The 18,401-nt window shown below is 39.3% G+C and overlaps 1 protein-coding gene across 1 annotated transcript; it reads left to right on the top strand.

The window, feature by feature from the left end:
• Positions 1–15,969, top strand: LOC117297917 (histone H2A deubiquitinase MYSM1-like). Its single transcript, XM_033781100.1, has 21 exons — positions 1–264; positions 2,235–2,316; positions 2,864–2,949; positions 3,726–3,764; positions 4,068–4,137; positions 4,734–4,832; positions 5,603–6,152; positions 7,033–7,965; positions 8,791–8,917; positions 9,474–9,604; positions 10,108–10,214; positions 10,464–10,549; positions 11,016–11,097; positions 11,444–11,494; positions 11,985–12,120; positions 12,281–12,408; positions 12,529–12,658; positions 13,118–13,223; positions 13,866–13,923; positions 14,216–14,350; positions 14,901–15,969. The coding sequence occupies exons 1-20, from the start codon at positions 209–211 to the stop codon at positions 14,345–14,347; spliced, it is 3,189 nt and encodes a 1,062-aa protein (XP_033636991.1). The 5' UTR covers positions 1–208; the 3' UTR covers positions 14,348–14,350; positions 14,901–15,969.
• The last annotated feature ends 2,432 nt before the right edge of the window (positions 15,970–18,401 follow it).

Genomic DNA, 18,401 nt, shown 5'->3' with positions numbered 1-18,401 from the left:
TCCAATTTTCAGCTTATTTCCAATATACTTTTCCTTGAGTACCATAACAAAAATCAGTGCTGTGTCTGTACATAACAGTTTTTTTGTATGTGTGTTTCTTTTGGAAGAGTAAAAATTTTGTGAAAGTTAGACAGACAACTTCGATTTTTTTTTAGTGTGGTCAGAAGAGGGCGCTGTTCCTAAATTTGACACAGCAGTTCAAAATAGAATGGCGGACGAAATGGAAGATGAAATTGACGTCGAAGGTTTCGACGAAAAAGAGGGGTAATATATTCGTTTTTTGCTCTTGAAATTACATTTTTAGTTGTATGCTAACCCAATACATATTATTTTGTCAATAAATGGGGTAAATGTGGATTTATTTAAGTGTAAAAATGTATTTACTTGAAACTGACGTTTATGTTTTGTGTTGCATTGATTTCGTGATAAACTTTTGTGCCAAATTTGTAGTCGGTCGTTGGATTTGTAGTGTACCGTTTGATATAATTTTTGCAAAATAATGGGAAAATGTCAAAGTATCTGACTGCCTATAATTGAGATAATTGAGTGATGCAGCGCAGTGGATACTTTAAATGTTATTTTACCACCAGCAGTGAGTAAATTCCTCAAGTCAAGGCTCAACTCACAAAATGTTTTTAAAATTTAAACATTAATTGAATACATGTAATTTATGTTAGTTGTGGTTTTGTTAGCCAGTATTTTATTTCCCTGTTTTTATAAAAACAATCAGGAAAAGTACCAAATCAACTCTTCAAATCAAGGTGTTTTGGTGTTTCTTTTATTTGAGTTAATAATAAACTGGTAATGTTTGGTGTAAGCTTGCGTAAAAAGTATGTTGATTTGTTGAATTTGTTTTTAGAATTAGATAGTTCAAAGGAAACTGCAAATTTAATCCTGGCTAATGTAATGACCATGATTCATGAATTTTTCATGTATTCTATTCATCAATTTAATGGCTATTTTGAAAACAGATAGCGTTAAGAAGGCCCAAAAGGTTCAAACCTTCTTTGGAACTTACAACTTGAACTTCCACAAAGGCAACTTTAATTTTAAAGGCACTGTACACCTTTGGTAATTCATATCTTCAACAAAGACCAGTCTTCTCACTTGACTTGATGTATCTTAACATATGCCTAAAATAACAAACCAGTGAAAATTTGAACTTAATTGGACGTCAAAGCTGCGAGAGAGTAATGGAAGAAATAACACCCTTGTCGCACAGGTTGTGAGCTATGCTTGAATTCGAGACCTCAACTGAGGTCTCAAAGACAATTAATATATTTTATTTAGTGAGTAATACATGTAACTTCTTTCTCACAAACTTCGTTACTTCTAGGGAACCATTTCTCACAATGTTTTATACTAACAACAGCTCTCCATTGCTCATTACCGAGTAAGTTTTTATGCTGACAAGTATTTTGAATAATTACTTACATGTACATGTAGTGTCCAGTGCCTTAAACTATTATGCAAACTTTTATTTTTTGTGTTAATTTGTTGATTTGTTGAATTTGTTTTTAGATAGTTCAAAGGAAAGTGCAAAGTTATTCCTACATGTAGCTAATGACCGAAATAATTTCCATCTAACAATGGCTATTTTGAAAACAGATAGCGTTACGGAGGCCTAAAATGTGAGAGACCCCTATAGATAATAAGCCTTAAGGCTAGTATGAATTATGTTCAAAAAATATTGACACAAATGGTGTTGATACTAAACCAGTGTTTAGTTGGGTTTCATTTTGTTTATGAAACAAACAAACACAGAAACAAAGAACAAATCCAGATTGCTGAACTGCTGAATGCTGAACTCAGCAGGTTGATACAAAAGAAAATATTTAGATTATTATTAGGGTGTCATATACGTAGGGTGTCGTTGTTGAGCAGATAAGAGCACTGAACTCAAGCTGTGGTGCTTTTGTTTAGCAGAGTGTGGGTTCGAAACCCGGTCGTGACAATATGTCCCTGAGCAAGACACTTAACTATTATTGTTTCTCTCCACCCAGGGGTAAATGGGTACCTGTTAGGGCAGAGATGGTTCTTGTGATTGATTTAGCCGAGTAGTGCATTTTAATGTTACACAGGCCAGGTTTGTATACTCCACGGGGAGCTGAGATGATCCAAGGAATGAATTAAGGCCCAATGGGTAATAATGTTGGAAGCGCTTCGGGTGTGAAAAGCACTATATAAAAACTGGTAACTATTGTTAATATTCTTATTATTTATCACCAATCTAGATCGAGCAGTCTCCTCGTCAAGAACGAAACTCAGTTTACTGACGACTTCAATGATGAGAAAAAAGCTCAGATTTGGCATGAGGTAAGTATTGATAACTTTGACGCATAGAAATTCTCAATCAAATATTTAAAAACAAAATATAAAGTAAACAGAGATAATTCAAAACATGGCTCTGCTTAAATCCTGTTGAAAAACTAAAAATTAGCGCTTTAAAGCACCATAGATAAAAAACCAATAATATTATTCAAACAGGGATGTGATTTATACGTACTTAAATATTTGTAACTGGCAAATCCCCCCCCCCCTTTTTGGCCCCATTTCTTTTCAATTTTGTATAACTTTAAATTTGTAAGAAAATAAAGATACATGTAAAACCATATGGAACACCCCGGAATGCAGAGTAGGCCTTTGAAAACAAAAGATAAAAAAATCAGGGTTTGCACTCTCAAGCTTTCATGCTCTCAAGCTTTCACGCTCACAAGCTTTCACGCTCGCAAGCTTTCAACATGCTCTGCGCTCGTAAGCTTTCATGCTTTGCGCTCATAACTAAGTTTTTTTTTTTTCATCAGCTTGTAATTACTTTGTTTGTACATTGTTTATTCTAGTATATAATTATTTTTCAATACAGTTTGGTGTTCCAGTCACTGATTGGTCAATCGGAGACATAGACCAAGAAAGTCGTCTGACGATAGAGAGTATGCTCCATGAAGAACGGTATCCTTTAGACTCAGAAAGTCAAACCCGTGTTTAAGTTAACGTTAAAGGCAATGTTTTAATGTTTTTAAACCATCCAATTGTTTTAATTCTGTATGTATGTAGTTGAATACAATGAAACTCATTTCAAAAGGTTGTAACGTTTTTGAGCTATCGCCTCTACTCCGGAGTCGACATGTTCTAACCCTGAAGGACAGCAAAAGGTTTCTTACACCCAAATTTTGAGGGATAACAAGTTATATCTTTTTCCATTACTATACATGTAGTACTACATATAAAGTGAAATGTTTCTCAAAATGCATTGAACTATCTAAAGCTACGGTCCTTCATGTCCTTCTAAGAGCATAATTTTTTATTGCCATTGATCTTTAGAGTCATTACCAAATGTGACAGACCCTATAACCAGTGATTACATATAACTCTAGTACAGGCTTGATACTTTGTCGTCAAGGACAAGACGATTTTGTTTTTTGCCAAATTTTATAGAGCTGCCCTAAGCAGAACAAAAGTGCTATTAAAACAAAATTCTGCTCAGCAAAAATGCACAGGATACCAGTCACCAATTAAACTTGTGACACGCTGTAAATGCAGTGGCCAACGCGTAAAGGCCCGGTTTGTAGCCTTTCTGCGTTTCCAGTGCGTACGCAGATCGCGGAGCCTAAGCCAGAGATGGAGCCCAAGCCGCGGTTTGAGAAAGGACCCTGGATATTCCGTGACTCATCCTGGAAGGCTGCGGATACATTTGTTTGTTCAAGTTCCTTAACTGTCTCAATCAGTCAATATATGAAAAGCAATAATGGACCAGGCACTAAAAGGTAAGGATTTTTCTAGTAATAGATGTTAAGTTTGCATCAGCAATAAAGAGCAGGCACTGTTAAATTTTGTTTTACCCTTTTTTTTACCCCGATGTGTACAGAAAAGCACAGGCATAGGGCCTGCTGTGACGTACAATGTAGGATCTTTGCAATTCCAGAGCAGTGTCTCACCAACACCAACTAGACCACCGGGATTGCCCGGTAGTTAGAGTGGGTGGGGGGGGGGGTGGTTCATCGACTTAATGGTGTCCAGACTCTGCCTCCGGGAAAATTAAACTATTCTAACCAATCTCTGTTTGTCAGGCCTAAGAAGAAGCAGTCGCCCTATTTAAGATGGACAACACACGAAAGACAGACATTTGAGAGAGGATTTGTAAGTGTTAATATTGTGTCCTTCTTTTCACTTCATTTCATTTATGCTGCCTGTGAAGCCAAAGTCCCAAGGAGAGTCTTTCTCTATATATTCTTGTAAAAGACAAGAAAATATGACCTTTTTAGTTGAGTGGAAGTAGGTAATTTTTTTGCAGTCGTTTGTGGCCACCATAGGGATTTTGGTACAAGCCGTTTTTGGGCTGCTAAAGTCGCTATATACATGTAAGGTTAAAGACACTGGACACCTTTGTTAATTGTCAAAGACCAGTCTTCTCACTTGGTGTATCTCAACATATACACAAAATAACAAACCTGTGAAAATTTTGTCGCACAAGCTGAGGTCTCGAATTCAATTCAAATATTTTACTGAGAAATTACTTCTATCTCGAAAACTATGTTACTTCAGAGGGAGCCATTTCTCACAATGTTTGATACTATCAACAGCTCTACATTCCTCGTAACCAAGCAAGTTTTTATGCTCGCAATTATTTTGAGTAATTGCCAATCGTGTCCAGTGCCCTTAATACATTACTTAGTGTTAGTCACTGTCATTATTTTCATTTGATTTAAGCCAATCATTTGTTTATCTTCCTCTAGCTGAGTTATGGAAACAAGTGGACTCAGATTGCTAAACTCATCCCGACCAGAACACCACTTCAGGTCAAGAACTATGCGAGATACTACTTTCCATCAAAGGTAGCATTCCAATTCTTATGTTAACCAAAGTGTTTTGATTTAACGGTGATGTGATTTTTCTGTGATGTGATTTTTCTGTTTTTTACTGAAAATCCCGGTGTCCCTCCCCACGGTTAAAAGCACCAAACTCAAACTCTGGTGTTTCTGATTTACAGCGTGTGGGTTTGAGTCCCAGTTGTGACACTTATGTCCTTAGGCATAAAAAAAAAAAATGTTATGTTGGCTTAACTTTTTTTTTTTTCCTCCCAGCAATGAAAATGACATGTCTTCTAATTGTTTAAGCCGGTAGTATACATGATAACAAAATAAAACGAGGCTACACACAACAAATAGTGTATTTAAAATTAAAATAAACAATACCCAGGGTCGACCGTATTTTCAGGGTAGGTCGGGTTACGCCAACATGTTATTTTTCTTATGCCTTATGCAAGAAACTTAACCATAGCTGCTGCGTCCTTCCGTTGTGACGTAAAGCTGTAGGTCCTGTGTGTTGTGTTATGCACACCAAAAAAAACAGTGCACTTATTGAAAAGAGAAGGGGTTCGCCCCAGTGTTCCTGGTCTGATTGGCTGCATATTGTGCCACAGCACCTTGTAAACCATTACATGGTGCTATAAAGGAATAGGTCACGTACATCAGTAAGCTCCACATACATGTACCTTGCCCATCAAATTGAGCACTTTGATATGCCCCTATTGGTGTGATAAAGCGTTTCATGTATAAGAACCTAGGATTATTATAATTACTATTCTTGCAAAATATTTCAACAGATTGACTTGCCAAATGACGACTGCAACAGCGATGATTCAAACCTCATTTTCCGAGAATCAATCCACTCCCACATCCCAGCATCGCTGAACACCGGATCACCGACGGTCCCAACCAGGCTCACATCCCCGACCAACCCTCACATTCCACTCACCTCCAAACGGAGACACTTTAAAAAATTTGGCTTTGCCAATTTGAGTTCCTCCCGCATACTGAAAGTACATTCAAGAAAGGACTTGTTGTCGCCCTCCAAGAGATCTAAAACGAAAAAGCGCAGAAGGGTCTCAGCAGAGGTCGGTGCAACTCATAAAGCGTGTGAGAAGATCGGAAGGTCCGATAAAGGGGCGAGAACTAAGTGTAAAAGGAAAGCGAGACCTGGTGATGTTGATTGTAGAGCGGATGAGGCCAAAGTCAAGATGAGAGATGGTACAGGGGGTCTGCTTGAGCAAGGGGGTGGTGTCGTCAGGATGGTACCTGAAGGGTCGGAGGACGAAGATGTGGATGTTGAAGATGATCCAGTAGGAGCTATGCATCTCGACAGATCACTTATAGGTCGGTAGTTTGTCTCTTTTCAATGTAATCTAAAGACTCATATATATTTTTAAGACAGTTGGCACTATTGGTAATTATTTAAAATAGTTATGAGCATAAAACCTTACTTGGTAGCGATTAATGGGGAGAGGTTGATGGTATAAAACATTGTGAGAAACAGCTCACTTTGAAGTAATGTAGTTTTCTAGAAAGAAGTAATTTTCCATGGATTTGATTTCGAGACCTCAGATTAAGAATTTGAGGTCTCGAAATCAAGCATCTGAAGGCACACAACTTCGTGTGACGAGGGTATTTTTTCTTCCATTATTTTGTCGCAACTTCTATGACCAATTGAGCTCAAATTTTAACAAGTTAGTTATTTTATGCATATGTTGAGATACACCAAGTGAGAAAACTGGTCTTTGACAATTACCAATAGTGTCCAGTGTTTTTAACCCTTAAGAGACTGGAATTTCATCTTTGAACATGTTGAAAGGGCAAGGCCATTTTCATTTTGAAAATAGGGCACTTCCATTAGAAAATCTTAAAGTCAATAAGCCATTTGCGAGTTGGATTTGAATAGACATAATGTCTGGTACAATGGCTTGCTTACATGTAGTTACAATGCACCCTTCACATTTGAATTCCTCAGACTATCGAGACAGTTGCTATGCAATGTGATTCAAGGCAAGCAAATGTATTAGCAAACCTGCAGGATGAGCAAACCCAGGTACCATTGTGCCATACACAACCTTTTAGAATTGTGTACGGGTGTTCACCGTCTCTTGCGTAACTACGCAAATGCTTGGCCTGCAGTGACCGTCCTTGACATGAGTGTCCGTTTCTGGGCCTGGTATGCTTTATATCAAGTACATTGAACCTCTATTTTGTTTTTTATCAGGTCTGGCAGCCACCTGTGATCGTATCTACAATAATCTTATCAGCCCATCGGAAGACCATAACCATAGCGCCGTACGCACTCCAAGGATCGGTGGCTCGGACACTCGGCAGCTCGACTGTACGGATATATCGCAGAACGCTTGTCACAAGTTCTCTCAGGAAACACTTCTGGTCAGAGAGCTGGCTTGGAATGCTGACCACACCTACAGCATGTCTATCAAGGCGTTGCAGAAGCTGGGTATTGTCGGGGAGGTGCCCAGCCTGGTGCCCAGCGAACCATTGCCAAGGGAAGACAACACTCTGTCGTCAGGAAGAGATTTGCCTAAGAGTAGTGATTCAGAGGCCTGTCGCAAGAAGGAAAACAATCAGCTGAAGTTGGTGACAGTGAAAGCAGAACCGACAGTGAAAGCAGAACCGACGGTGAAAGCAGAACCGATAGATCCATCATACGATTGTAGTACCAAGGATGATCAGGTTATACTTCACCCATCGAGTCAACAGGAATGCGAGTCCAGTGAATTTGTTGTCAAGGTGGAGTCTTTGGGTAGTGACGATACAAGTGCCTTGGCTGAAACAAAGTTCAATACAGAAGAGTCGCGGAAGGATTGCGACAATGTTTCTGGCACTTGCATGAGCAGTATTGCAGAAGCCCAACCCACTCATGAGTTGAACGATGATTCTGTTTCGGAATTTGACACTAAAGAGCAAGTCAAAGGGTGTGATGATGAGCCTGAGGTCTTACCGACACCCCCTGAACAGAATGAAGGCATCCCGGTGACTGAGTTCAAGAATGAGTGCAAGATTACAGGATCAGACCAAGATGAAGAAAGTAGGGGGGATACTGATGTTGAGTTGCAGAAGGAGGGGATGAATGAAGATGATTTGGAAACGGTTGGAGATGAGGGATGCGGCAATGATCCTTGTAATGAGGGAGGTAAGTTGGTGGGGTGTCAAATTGAGAATCGGGGATACAAAATTATTTTGTTTTACCCTTTGTCTTAGCACTGTGTGCTCCACAGTTCTGTGAACAAAATTACAGGCATATTACTCGGGTGGGGTTTGAACCCACGACCTTTGCCAATCTAATCTAGAGCAGATGTCTTACCAACTAGACACCTAGATTTCTCATAAGCTAGAGGCCGTTTGAATCGGTATATCTGAGTAGGAAGTTCAGCATGTAAGATAGTGAAGCTCCGACTGTTTGACCCTGAGAGTATCCACTGTTAAAATTAGGATTTGAACTGCCTCTAGTGGACGTGTTGTGGCCGAGCCGTTAAGAGCACCTAATTCAAACTCTGGTGTTTCTGAACAGCAGAGTCCCGGTCGTGGAACTTGTGTCCTTAAGCAAGACACTTTTAAGTGTATCATTTCTTTGTCCTTTGGATGCCGGGATGTAAAGCTGTTGGTCCTGTGTGACCCATTGCACTTATCGTAAAGAGAAGTGGTTCACCTCAGTGTTCCTGGTTTGATTTGCAGCATATTGTGCCACAGCACCTTGAATAAAACCATTACATGGTGCTATGTAAAAGGAGTAGGTCTCATACTTCAAACTTAGTCCCACATACCTTGCAGGAAAATACTGTATGTTGAAGCACCTTGAGCGTCACTGAGTGGCGGATATGAGCACTATATAGGAAGCAACTTTTATTATTATTAAATAATAATAATACGACATGTAAAGGGCACATTTCCACCATGCTGGGTGTTCAAGGCGCAGTAGGCCCTATTAATAAATAAAGTTTTGTGTGTGTTCAACCAGAGCGCCCTCTGGACTTAGATAAGATTGACGAGTGGGAGAAAGAAGAACTTCCCGAATATTTTGAAGGGCGATCGTCCAAGACGCCAGAACGCTACCTCAAGATTAGAAACTACATCTATGGGCACTGGTGAGTTGCTTTATAGAGGCTGGGTAACAACAGGTTTGGTCTGTCTAGAACGTAAAGCTTTGTCCGGACAATTTGTATATTTTGTGACCCTAGTTAAATAATTATTGGCAATAAATGAGTTGGGTCTGTCTGAACGGGATAAACGTGCTACAAACGCACCCTGTCTACGTGCACACATACATTGAAATGGCGCAGGACTGCACCACAAGTAGCACCCTAGTACGATTCAAGTACAGCAATTCCATTCGAAGTCTGTCCTTTTCGCTTTAAGTATGTTGCCACTCTGTTAATTGCAGAATGGGATGGTCGTCCAAAATATTCCCAATCAAACTTGTCCGAGCAGCCCGTTCAACTTCATTGTTTCAGAACATAATGAAAACGATTTGCTTTGAAGGGGCTCTAAGATATTCATCCACTGTATTCAGTTGAACATTTCACAGATGACTACTTTTGTAACTTTCTGGAAAGTTTTTGTTGCCTTATACATCAATATTTTTTTGACAAAAACCAATCTATGACCGTACATCTTTAACTATCTTTCTTGAACTGTGCACAGGCTGCAAACTAAACCGAAATATCTGAGTAAGTCGGCCATCCGTCCTGGGTTGAGAAACTGCGGAGATGTCAACTCCATCGGTCGTATTCATCATATTCTGGAGGTGAATAGGGTCATCAACTGCCAAGTTGGTAAGTCAACAATTAAACTGATTCAGTCTTGATTTCTTCTCCTTTTTTGTACTTAAGTGAATCGTTATATGAAATTGTACATGTAGCATTTGTGTAGGGTGTCACGGGTTAAGAACATCAATTTTTGGTGGTTGTGTCATTGGAGTGTGGGTTCGAATCCCGGTCGTGATTGTTTTCAGGGTCCAATTTTATAGAGCTGCTTTAGCATAAATATGAGCTAAGGATTATGGTTACTATCCAAAATACCATGTACCATTTGTGACTGGTATCCTGCTCATTGTTGCTGAGCAGGAAACATTTAAGCAATGTTCTGTTAACAAATTTCTTTGCTAATCAAAACAATGAGTCGGGCACCAGTTGCAACAACATAAACTTTATGGAAATTTGGCTGGTAACCAGTTTATGTTAAGCAAAGATTTGTCTGTGGTAAGCAAGTTTTTATAATTACAGACTTTATGACATTGGGGCCAGTCTTCTTTCATTCCTGCTTTTGTTTTTTACAGAAAACCCGCATAAATCTGCTATAGACTGCCGTGCCCATTCAGTCCGTCATCGCTTGGCCACAGACGACAATCCAATTTATTTTCAATCTGCACGTCGAGAGTCAACGGTAATTATTGCTAATGTCACATCACAATCCAAACATCCCCCCCCCCCCAGTTAGACCTGAAGGGTGCGGGAGTGTACTGTGGATGGAGCCCTGGCAAACAAATTCTTTACTGAGCAAAATACCAGATTGAATCAAAGGAGTTAGGACATACCGGTTAGCTGTACTCAAAAACTTTAATTGTGTGTCCATCTGGTGTCCATTTCAGGAGAGCATGAAACCCGCACTAATGATGTTTTTGTCTTTGAGCAGAGGACTAGGAACAAGAGAGACCTAGAGGCAAGTCCAATAGTTCCCGATAAACCAGAGGCTAAGCCAGTACCAAGAAAGAGTGTTAGGTGAGTGTGGTACAAAGCCTCGGAGTAGGGTAGTGTTGTAGCTCTCGAGACCTGGTCTCGCTCTCAAGACCGCCTCCAGACCTTTTTTGGGTGTCCTCGGTCTCAGACTGCAAAAGTTTCTGTCTCGGAAGGGCTGGTTTCGGTCTTGGTTTCGGTCTTGTATGCAAGGTTTTAAAAGGCAGTTTAAGAACGAGTCACTACTTTTTTGTATTCCTATTCATAAACGCCTTTTTGGTTTAAAGACGAAATAAAGTATGAGAGTATGTAAAGCTTTTTCTAAACGTATCCGAAAACAACTGGTTTAGACAGCTCCAGCTGGTCATTTTAAACCGTTTAAACACCCCAACATAATGCGCTCTCCATCAATATGAATTGCGAAACTGCCTGAGGTATTTATGAATAGTTCATAAATGTTTGATTGCTTTGAGTTGACCTTTCTAACCTTACCTATCCTCTTGATTGTTAGGACCGGATCAAGGAAGTCTAAACTGGTTCCCTACGATCCCTTCAAATTGATTGAATGCAGCAAGTTCACTGAGGACAAATCGGTAAGCACTGTTTCCATACATTCAAATCAAGCCCCAATACCATGCAGCTGCTCTCAAAAGCAGAACACATTGCAAAACAACTTTCTGCCTAGCGGAAATGAGGAGATTACCTTTCACAAATGTGACATGTGACATGCTAGTTTGGCTAGTAACCCTATAGATGCACAATTTTTTAATAGTATCTTGTTTTGTGTGTGCTAAACACACAATCTATACAAACAAATCATCTTTGTATATATGTAGCTCTATGAAATCGGGCCCTGCTCTTCAATGAAACCTGAATTTTCTCCTGACCAGTGTTCTTGAAATGAGGAGTGAGTAGAATTGTTGTTGTTTGTTTTCCTAGGCTCCGTTTCACGTCAGGATACAGTCAGATGCAATGGTCATCATGGATGTGGTAAGCTCTAACCCTAGCCTAAACTTCCGTTGAGTCCTTTGATCAAAATAGGGACAAAACAGGGACACTGCCAATAGGGCTAGATAGCTCAGTTGGTGGAGCACTGGCATGTTAATATGGAGGTCGTTGGTTCGGATCCCTCTCTAGTAAATTTTTCTTTGTTCAACCCCAAGAGTCCTTGTTCATTTAGATCCACTACATGCATTTTCCACATATACATCGCAGCACTTTGTTGTGTGCCCTCACTCACCAGGAATGTGCCAGTCAATCCTGCTCTCAAAAGTCAGTGAATGCAGTAAATGCTGCAATACCATCGGCCGCTAGTTGAGCTCTATAGGCTGTGCACCAGTCTTTGGCAGTCACGCCAAGTGGGATTTCATGATTTGCAAGTCATTTGATTCTCCTCCTACCTTAGTGTGTTTTTCTATATATTGGGGCTCTTGGGGAAAAATCACCATTGTCTAGTTCTTTTTTTCCTTTGTTTTTGCAGCACTCTCACATGTCATCAACTGAAGTCATAGGTCTTCTCGGCGGAACCTTTCTTAAAGATGAGCGAACTCTGGATGTCCTCTTGGCAGTTCCTTGTAACAGCATCAGCACAGGCATGCAGTGTGAGATGGACCCAGGTACAGTCTGTTCCACATAGTGTCCTCTTTAGTTTTCACATTATTGTGATTTCTCTATTTTACATGTATGCCTGTGTTGTTATTGATGGAATCCCTTTGCTTAATCCTGTGTAGTTGTAGATTCAACTAACAGATTTGTGTGATGATTATTTACCTGTAGTTTCCCAGACTGAGGCGTATGAGTGCATTCTATCTCGTGGGTACCAGGTGGTCGGTTGGTACCACAGCCATCCAGCCTTCGCTGCCAATCCCTCAATTAGAGATATAGAGACACAGTCCGACTTTCAGGTATGTATCAGGTATCGAACCAGGGTCACCTTGGTTAGAGGTGAGCGCTTTACGCACAAGCCAACCATGCCACCATCTTGAGTGTCTTTATAATGATATATGGATTGTTGTTTCTGACAGGGTTGGTTCAGTCAGGGTGGAGCTCCCTTTATTGGGGTAATCATCAGTCCATGTCACAACTATCAAATCGCTCTGTCTAAAGTGTGTTGTTTAACAATCAGCGAGGAGTGGTTCCCAGAACTCAAATGCAGTAAGTTTAGAAGTGCCTTTTGTTGATGTAGATATGGATTTAAAATTGTTTCTTCATGCCGGGCTAAATGTTTGTCGTGGCTGTGTCCTTTGCAATTCAGCTTCTCAGCTGTAAGTATGTTATGTGTTCGTTTCTCATTTGCACTGGACACTTTTGGTAGTTACTTGGTAGTTAGCAAAGGAGAGCTGTTGATAAAAAACCTAAAACCTTTTTTAGTTATCTGAAGACACACACGAAAAGAAACATGGGTGTTATTTCTTTCAATATTTTCTTTCAAATTCGACCACCAATTTTGTATTGTATGCATATGTTGGGATACACCAAGTGTGTATACTGGTCTTTGACAATGACCAACTGTGTTGCGTGCCTTTAAATTATATGTAATTCTGTGAAGACTTATATGTTCAATCTGAATGTTTTCCACACCTTTTAAACTTAACTCTTGTCTGAAATCTTCAGGGCGCCCATACCAGTTTGACTTTGTGGTTTGTCATAGCCACTGTGATAGCAAAGACACACTTAACACCATCTCCAACTTGGTCACAAAGTTTGCCGTTTATCAATAGTAAGTAAAAGCTTGTCGTTAGGTTGGACGCTTTACATGGTTTAAAGGGTTTTGATACCTTTTGTAGATCAAGTGTTTAGCAAGTGTTAATTGACTGTTTTGTTGATTGATTTAAAGATTGATATTTCATTGATTAATTGATTCTTGTATTGAGTGATTTTGGGGTTATTGAATGATTGGTAGCTGTATCTTCACCATTGACTATGGAACAATCTCCCTCTTCTCCCTATTAGGCTACTTCTATTGACTCAAGTATTTAGAAAAGCTAGTTAAATGAGATTGTTACTATTGTTATTTACGGTTATTGATTGATTGATAGATTGATTGATTGATCAACATTTATCATTTCTATATCTAAAGAGATCATGCAAAAACTTACCCTAGAACTTGACCCTATGTGTTATTACATTCCTTTATTATTACCCGTTATCCACTATTTACAGAATTTGCGCATTCATATTTTGCGCATTCTTATTGTATTGTCTCGTTGAAATATATTGTTTACTTTTGTGCAAACTAAGGTAATGATTTTTAATTGAGTTGAATTGAAAGATAAAGCTTTTGTTTTGTTTTCAATCTTATGTCTGAAATGAAGTGCTCACAAATATTTCATACGATTTTTGAATCTATTCTTTTTTACAGCCGGTCAGAGATGCTATATTTGTGGTCCAGGCATTATGATATTCTTTTCGTGGACAAGGTAACATCTTGGATCTCTTAATAGACCAAAGTTTCTTTCTAACCTGTGAAATACGACCATGCTTAAAGCCAATACATGTATTAATGTATCTGCTACATTTGTTTTTCATTTGCATTGCTTTGTCTTGTTTATTTCTGATTGCTTTTAATTTTTCGTTGTAAAGCATTGTGGTACCTTTTTGTGTAAGACACAAAAATAATGCTAAGGCCTAGATTGTTATTATTATTACAGTTAGCATAGCTTTTTGCTATTATATCTTATCAATGTCTATTTATTATTCTTCCAAAACCAGATGTTAAAGTCAATCAAGACATACCTTTCTCCAAGCCAGCAGGAGGAATTGATCGATGCTATACGAGACCTTATAACTGCCGAGTTTACTTTAAAAAGTATCCCTACAGCAGAGGATGAAGAAGATGACTAAAAAGTAAGACATCACTCACACTATCCAACCAATCAGAGATTGGCTCATTGCAGAGTTTGTTTGAAATGACTAAAAGTAAGACATCACTCACACTATCCAACCAATCAGAGATTGACTCAGTGCAGAGTTTGTTCTAAATGACTAAAAGTAAGACATCACTCACACCATCCAACCAATCAGAGATCTTCCCTTTGCAGAGTGTTCTTAAAAGTATCCACATTGCATAGGATAACTAAGAAAATCGTAAAACAGAATTGGTCTGGCTGGAATGTATAGATTCGGCCAGTTAAATTCTGGTAAAATTATGTTAAGTAGGTTTGTCTGTGAACAGGATGATCGGCAACAAGCGAACCCGGTCTGTGTACACACATACATCAATTCCATTCGTAGTACGGTGCCACTACCTGCAGAATGTAAAGGTTGTCTGTAAATTTTGAGCAGGCTCAAAGTTGTTGAGCACCATTCCGATCAAACTCTTCCGATAGCCCGTCCACTACGCCCACTCCGTTTGCATACAGTTTAATGTAAGTCCGTTTGGCTACATTTTTTTCAGGACGTAGTGAGAATGAGTTCGGTGTGATGAGGATATTAGCAGCTACGGCAACATATCCAACAAGTGAGATATTTTCGTGTGCATTGCTCTGTTTACAGGTCTAAAACTTTGCTCTTGACACTTCATTACACATGGCCTTCATCAGGGTTCTGGAGATTCGCAGTTAAATCGGACTTACATCTGTATACATAAGCCAGTACCTGTCCTTATCCCCGCTAGTAAGGACAGGTGACCAGTCTAATTGCAAAATGAGTTGATGAGAACCTATGGTCAATAGAGGGGGCTATTGATGCCCATGCTAACTGAACAAACAAAATGAACATCACCCTACAGTTGGAGGCCAATGTACAACAAAACAGCTGATTGCAGCGGTGTGTTCAAACTTTCCTGAAGGCATTATTCCTTTGTTAGGGCATACTGTATGGTAAGGGGATGAAAAGCATTGGATAGTGAGCCGATTTACATACAATGCCAGTTAAAAGGGGCCCCACTGGGTAAGGCAGCTCTTGTAAGTTGTATTAGTTTGGGTCCTCAACAATTATTTAAAAAAACAATTGCGGTTTATCAGCAAATGATGTGCACTTTGGGGCAATTAATCTTGCAATCTGGGTTTTTAAAATTATGTTTGTTGCTCCAAAACAATAGGAATGAGGACGGAAGGGCCACAGGGCTTATAGCTCAAAAGTGGTTCTGAAAAGAACCGTTGGTTTCAACTTGACGTTTTGATCATTATGCTCTGATGGTCTTCTTGAGGACAAAGCTTTTATTATTTAATTGAAAAACCCAAGACCTACATGTTTGTCTGGCTCTCTGGCCGCGGTCCAGTGTCAATTTCGAGCCCCGTCTATGGTTGGAGTTGGGCTGCCCTATTGGCTGCCTGGTGTGCTTGTAGACAAGCACACACACATGACAAAATCCCATCGCATGTCATTCTTCTGTAAAAGTTGTCTTTAGAAGTGTAATTTGTACATAGGCGTTCGGTTATTTTTATTTTTGTAAGATATGTCAATAAAAGTCTGTAAATATCTTCATTTTATGAGAATAAATATTGTCGGATTAAATAGTCTAAATGTAAACTTATCATAAAAATTATTTCACCGTTGTCTTCCAGACTTCTGGATTTGCCCTTTCTAAGTCTTTTAATATTTTAGTGAGAAAATAACCACTTTCTCAAAAAATGTTACTTCAGAGGGAGTCATTTCTCACAATGTGTTTACACTATCAAAAGCTCTCCGTTGCCAATTACCAAGTGAGTTTTTATGTGTTATTTTGATAAATTACCTGACTCTTTTCACAAAGAGATCGATCCTAGGAGATACTAGAAACTTAAGACTAGTCCTAAGTTAGGACAAGTACTCGTCGTCCTAACTCGAGATAAGAGTAGTCTTAACTCTTTGAAATCCACCCCAGTGCCTTTAAACACTCAAGCATTTTGGTTTTCCCTGTAGAGGCATACCATGGGCAGACAGTTGCCGCAAACAAGGTCTGTGGAAGGGATCAACTACAAGCTAAAAGCATGCAGCTTGAAGGAAGTGTCAACTCATTTTATTTTTAACAAAAACCAAGAGAAAAAAAACACCCATCATCTTTACAAGCGGTTTGGTCTCCCCAAAAGGGATAGACCATTGGTCAAAGATAGCCGAATGTGCGGTCTGTACAAGCATGGAGGTAGACACAGAAATATTTCAACCTCCATGGTACAAGGGATCAAATACAAGCTTGTAGGAAGTGTCAACTCATTTGATTTTTGAGGTTTGCTATCTGATTGTGTTTGTTCTGATGAGCAGCAGTGAGGGTTATCAGCACAATCAGATGCCTTGTATGCTTTGTATGTTTCTGGGTAAAGATACAACCAGATGAAACAAGTAACCGTAGATTAAAGGGATTATCTCTTACTCAGAAGAAGAATACTGAGACTGTACCAATACTTTTCTTGGCCAGAAATTCTGTTTCACGGTATTTAAAGGCACTGGACACTATTGGTAATTCTCAAAATAATGGTTGGCATAAAAACAGACTTGGTAATGAGCAATGGAGAGCTGTTGATAGTATAAAACATTGTGAGAAACAGATCCCTCAGAAGAAATATTGCTTTTGAGAAAGGTAATTTCTCACTCAAATAATATAAGCCTTCAGGTATGAAGCCTTTTATTAGGCAACTACAAGCACACCAATTTGTGCCACAAGAGTGTTCATTCTTTCAATTAAATTCTCTTGCAAGTTCAAAGACCAATTGGGTCAAAATTTTCACAGATATGTTATTTTATGCATGTGTTTGGATACACCAAGAGACAATTCTGACCTATGACAATTAGCAAAGTTGTCCAGTGCTTTTAAAGCAACACTTCATAAGTGTTGTAAAAGTAAAACAACTCATGTTCCTCAAAATAATTTAAAGTCCACTTTGCTGTACCTATTAACATTGGTCATGCACTGTGCAGAGTTAATGTTTGTATTGAGTGTCTTGGCTGAGTGGATAAGAGCACCGGACTCGAGCTTCGGTGCTTATGTTCAGCAGAGTGTTGGTCCAAGTCCAGGTTGTGACACTTGTCTGCCTGAGCAAGACACTTAACCATTATTGCTTCACTCCACCCAGGGGTAAATGGGCACTGTGAGGGCAGAGGTGGTTCTTGTGATTGATCTAGCTTGTAGCCCACATTTGTTGCACAGGGTGTATACTCCCTAGGGAGCTGAGTTGGTTTAAGCACGGTTTAAGCATGGAGCTATAAATGGTTTAAGGAATGACTTTAATGGCGTTCCAAGTGCTTTGAGATGCCCTTCAGGTGTGTAAAGCGATAAACATCACTAACTGTAGGTTGAACTTTTTGTTTTGATCTTTCTGACAAACATGTGTTTTTGATATTTAGTTGCATCCTTGAACAAAATAGTCAGACCACTAGATAGCCCAATTTAGGTAGAACTTGGGTCCGGAAAATGTGTGTGGGTCAAATCCTGCTCTACAATGTAGCCAATAATTACTTTTTTGTTTTATTATTTAAAGGTTTACGCAGCGAGTTTCCCTTGTGTTTTTTTACCCGGCACTTACATTAAATCTGCAGGTCGTTACTGGGCACTTGGTTAGAATATACTGGCCACAAGAGTTGTTGCAGCCAACCCTGGAGGTCCAGTGATAAGAATCAACATCAAAAGAACACACATCGCCTTTTCCATATAGAATTATGAATTATCAATTTATTTCTGGATACTGTTGTTGGACAGACATATAGTTAACAAATATTTTGACCTTGCTGATATCGGTATCAAATTATATCAACACATACCCACGTATTTTTATGGTGCGATCATAGTCGGACTTAGAGTCACTTTTGAACACCCCCCCCCCCCCCCACCTTTGATTAACCAATCAGAAGAAGGAACTTATTTGTTATTTCCACGGTGTCAATGCTCATAAAACCTGCGCAATCTAGCTACCGTGATAAGACAAGATCTTCCTGAGACAATATTTTTTAGAGATAATTTGTATGAGGTCATGAAGGTGTG

This window comes from Asterias rubens, chromosome 12 (genome assembly GCF_902459465.1).
Source record: "Asterias rubens chromosome 12, eAstRub1.3, whole genome shotgun sequence".
Classification (NCBI taxonomy): domain Eukaryota; kingdom Metazoa; phylum Echinodermata; class Asteroidea; order Forcipulatida; family Asteriidae; genus Asterias; species Asterias rubens.
Note: the sequence above shows the minus strand (reverse complement) of the source record. Positions and strands in the feature narration are given on the sequence as shown.

What these genes read in the sequence shown, in the direction of transcription:
- LOC117297917 (XM_033781100.1), top strand. Translation starts at nt 209, where the DNA reads ATGGCGGACGAAATGGAAGATGAAATTGACGTCGAAGGTTTCGACGAA. An exon ending in AAGCTCAGATTTGGCATGAG is followed by an intron (nt 2,317 to 2,863) that starts GTAAGTATTGAT and finishes TTTTCAATACAG; the next exon opens with TTTGGTGTTCCAGTCACTGA. An exon ending in TGATCCTTGTAATGAGGGAG is followed by an intron (nt 7,966 to 8,790) that starts GTAAGTTGGTGG and finishes GTGTTCAACCAG; the next exon opens with AGCGCCCTCTGGACTTAGAT.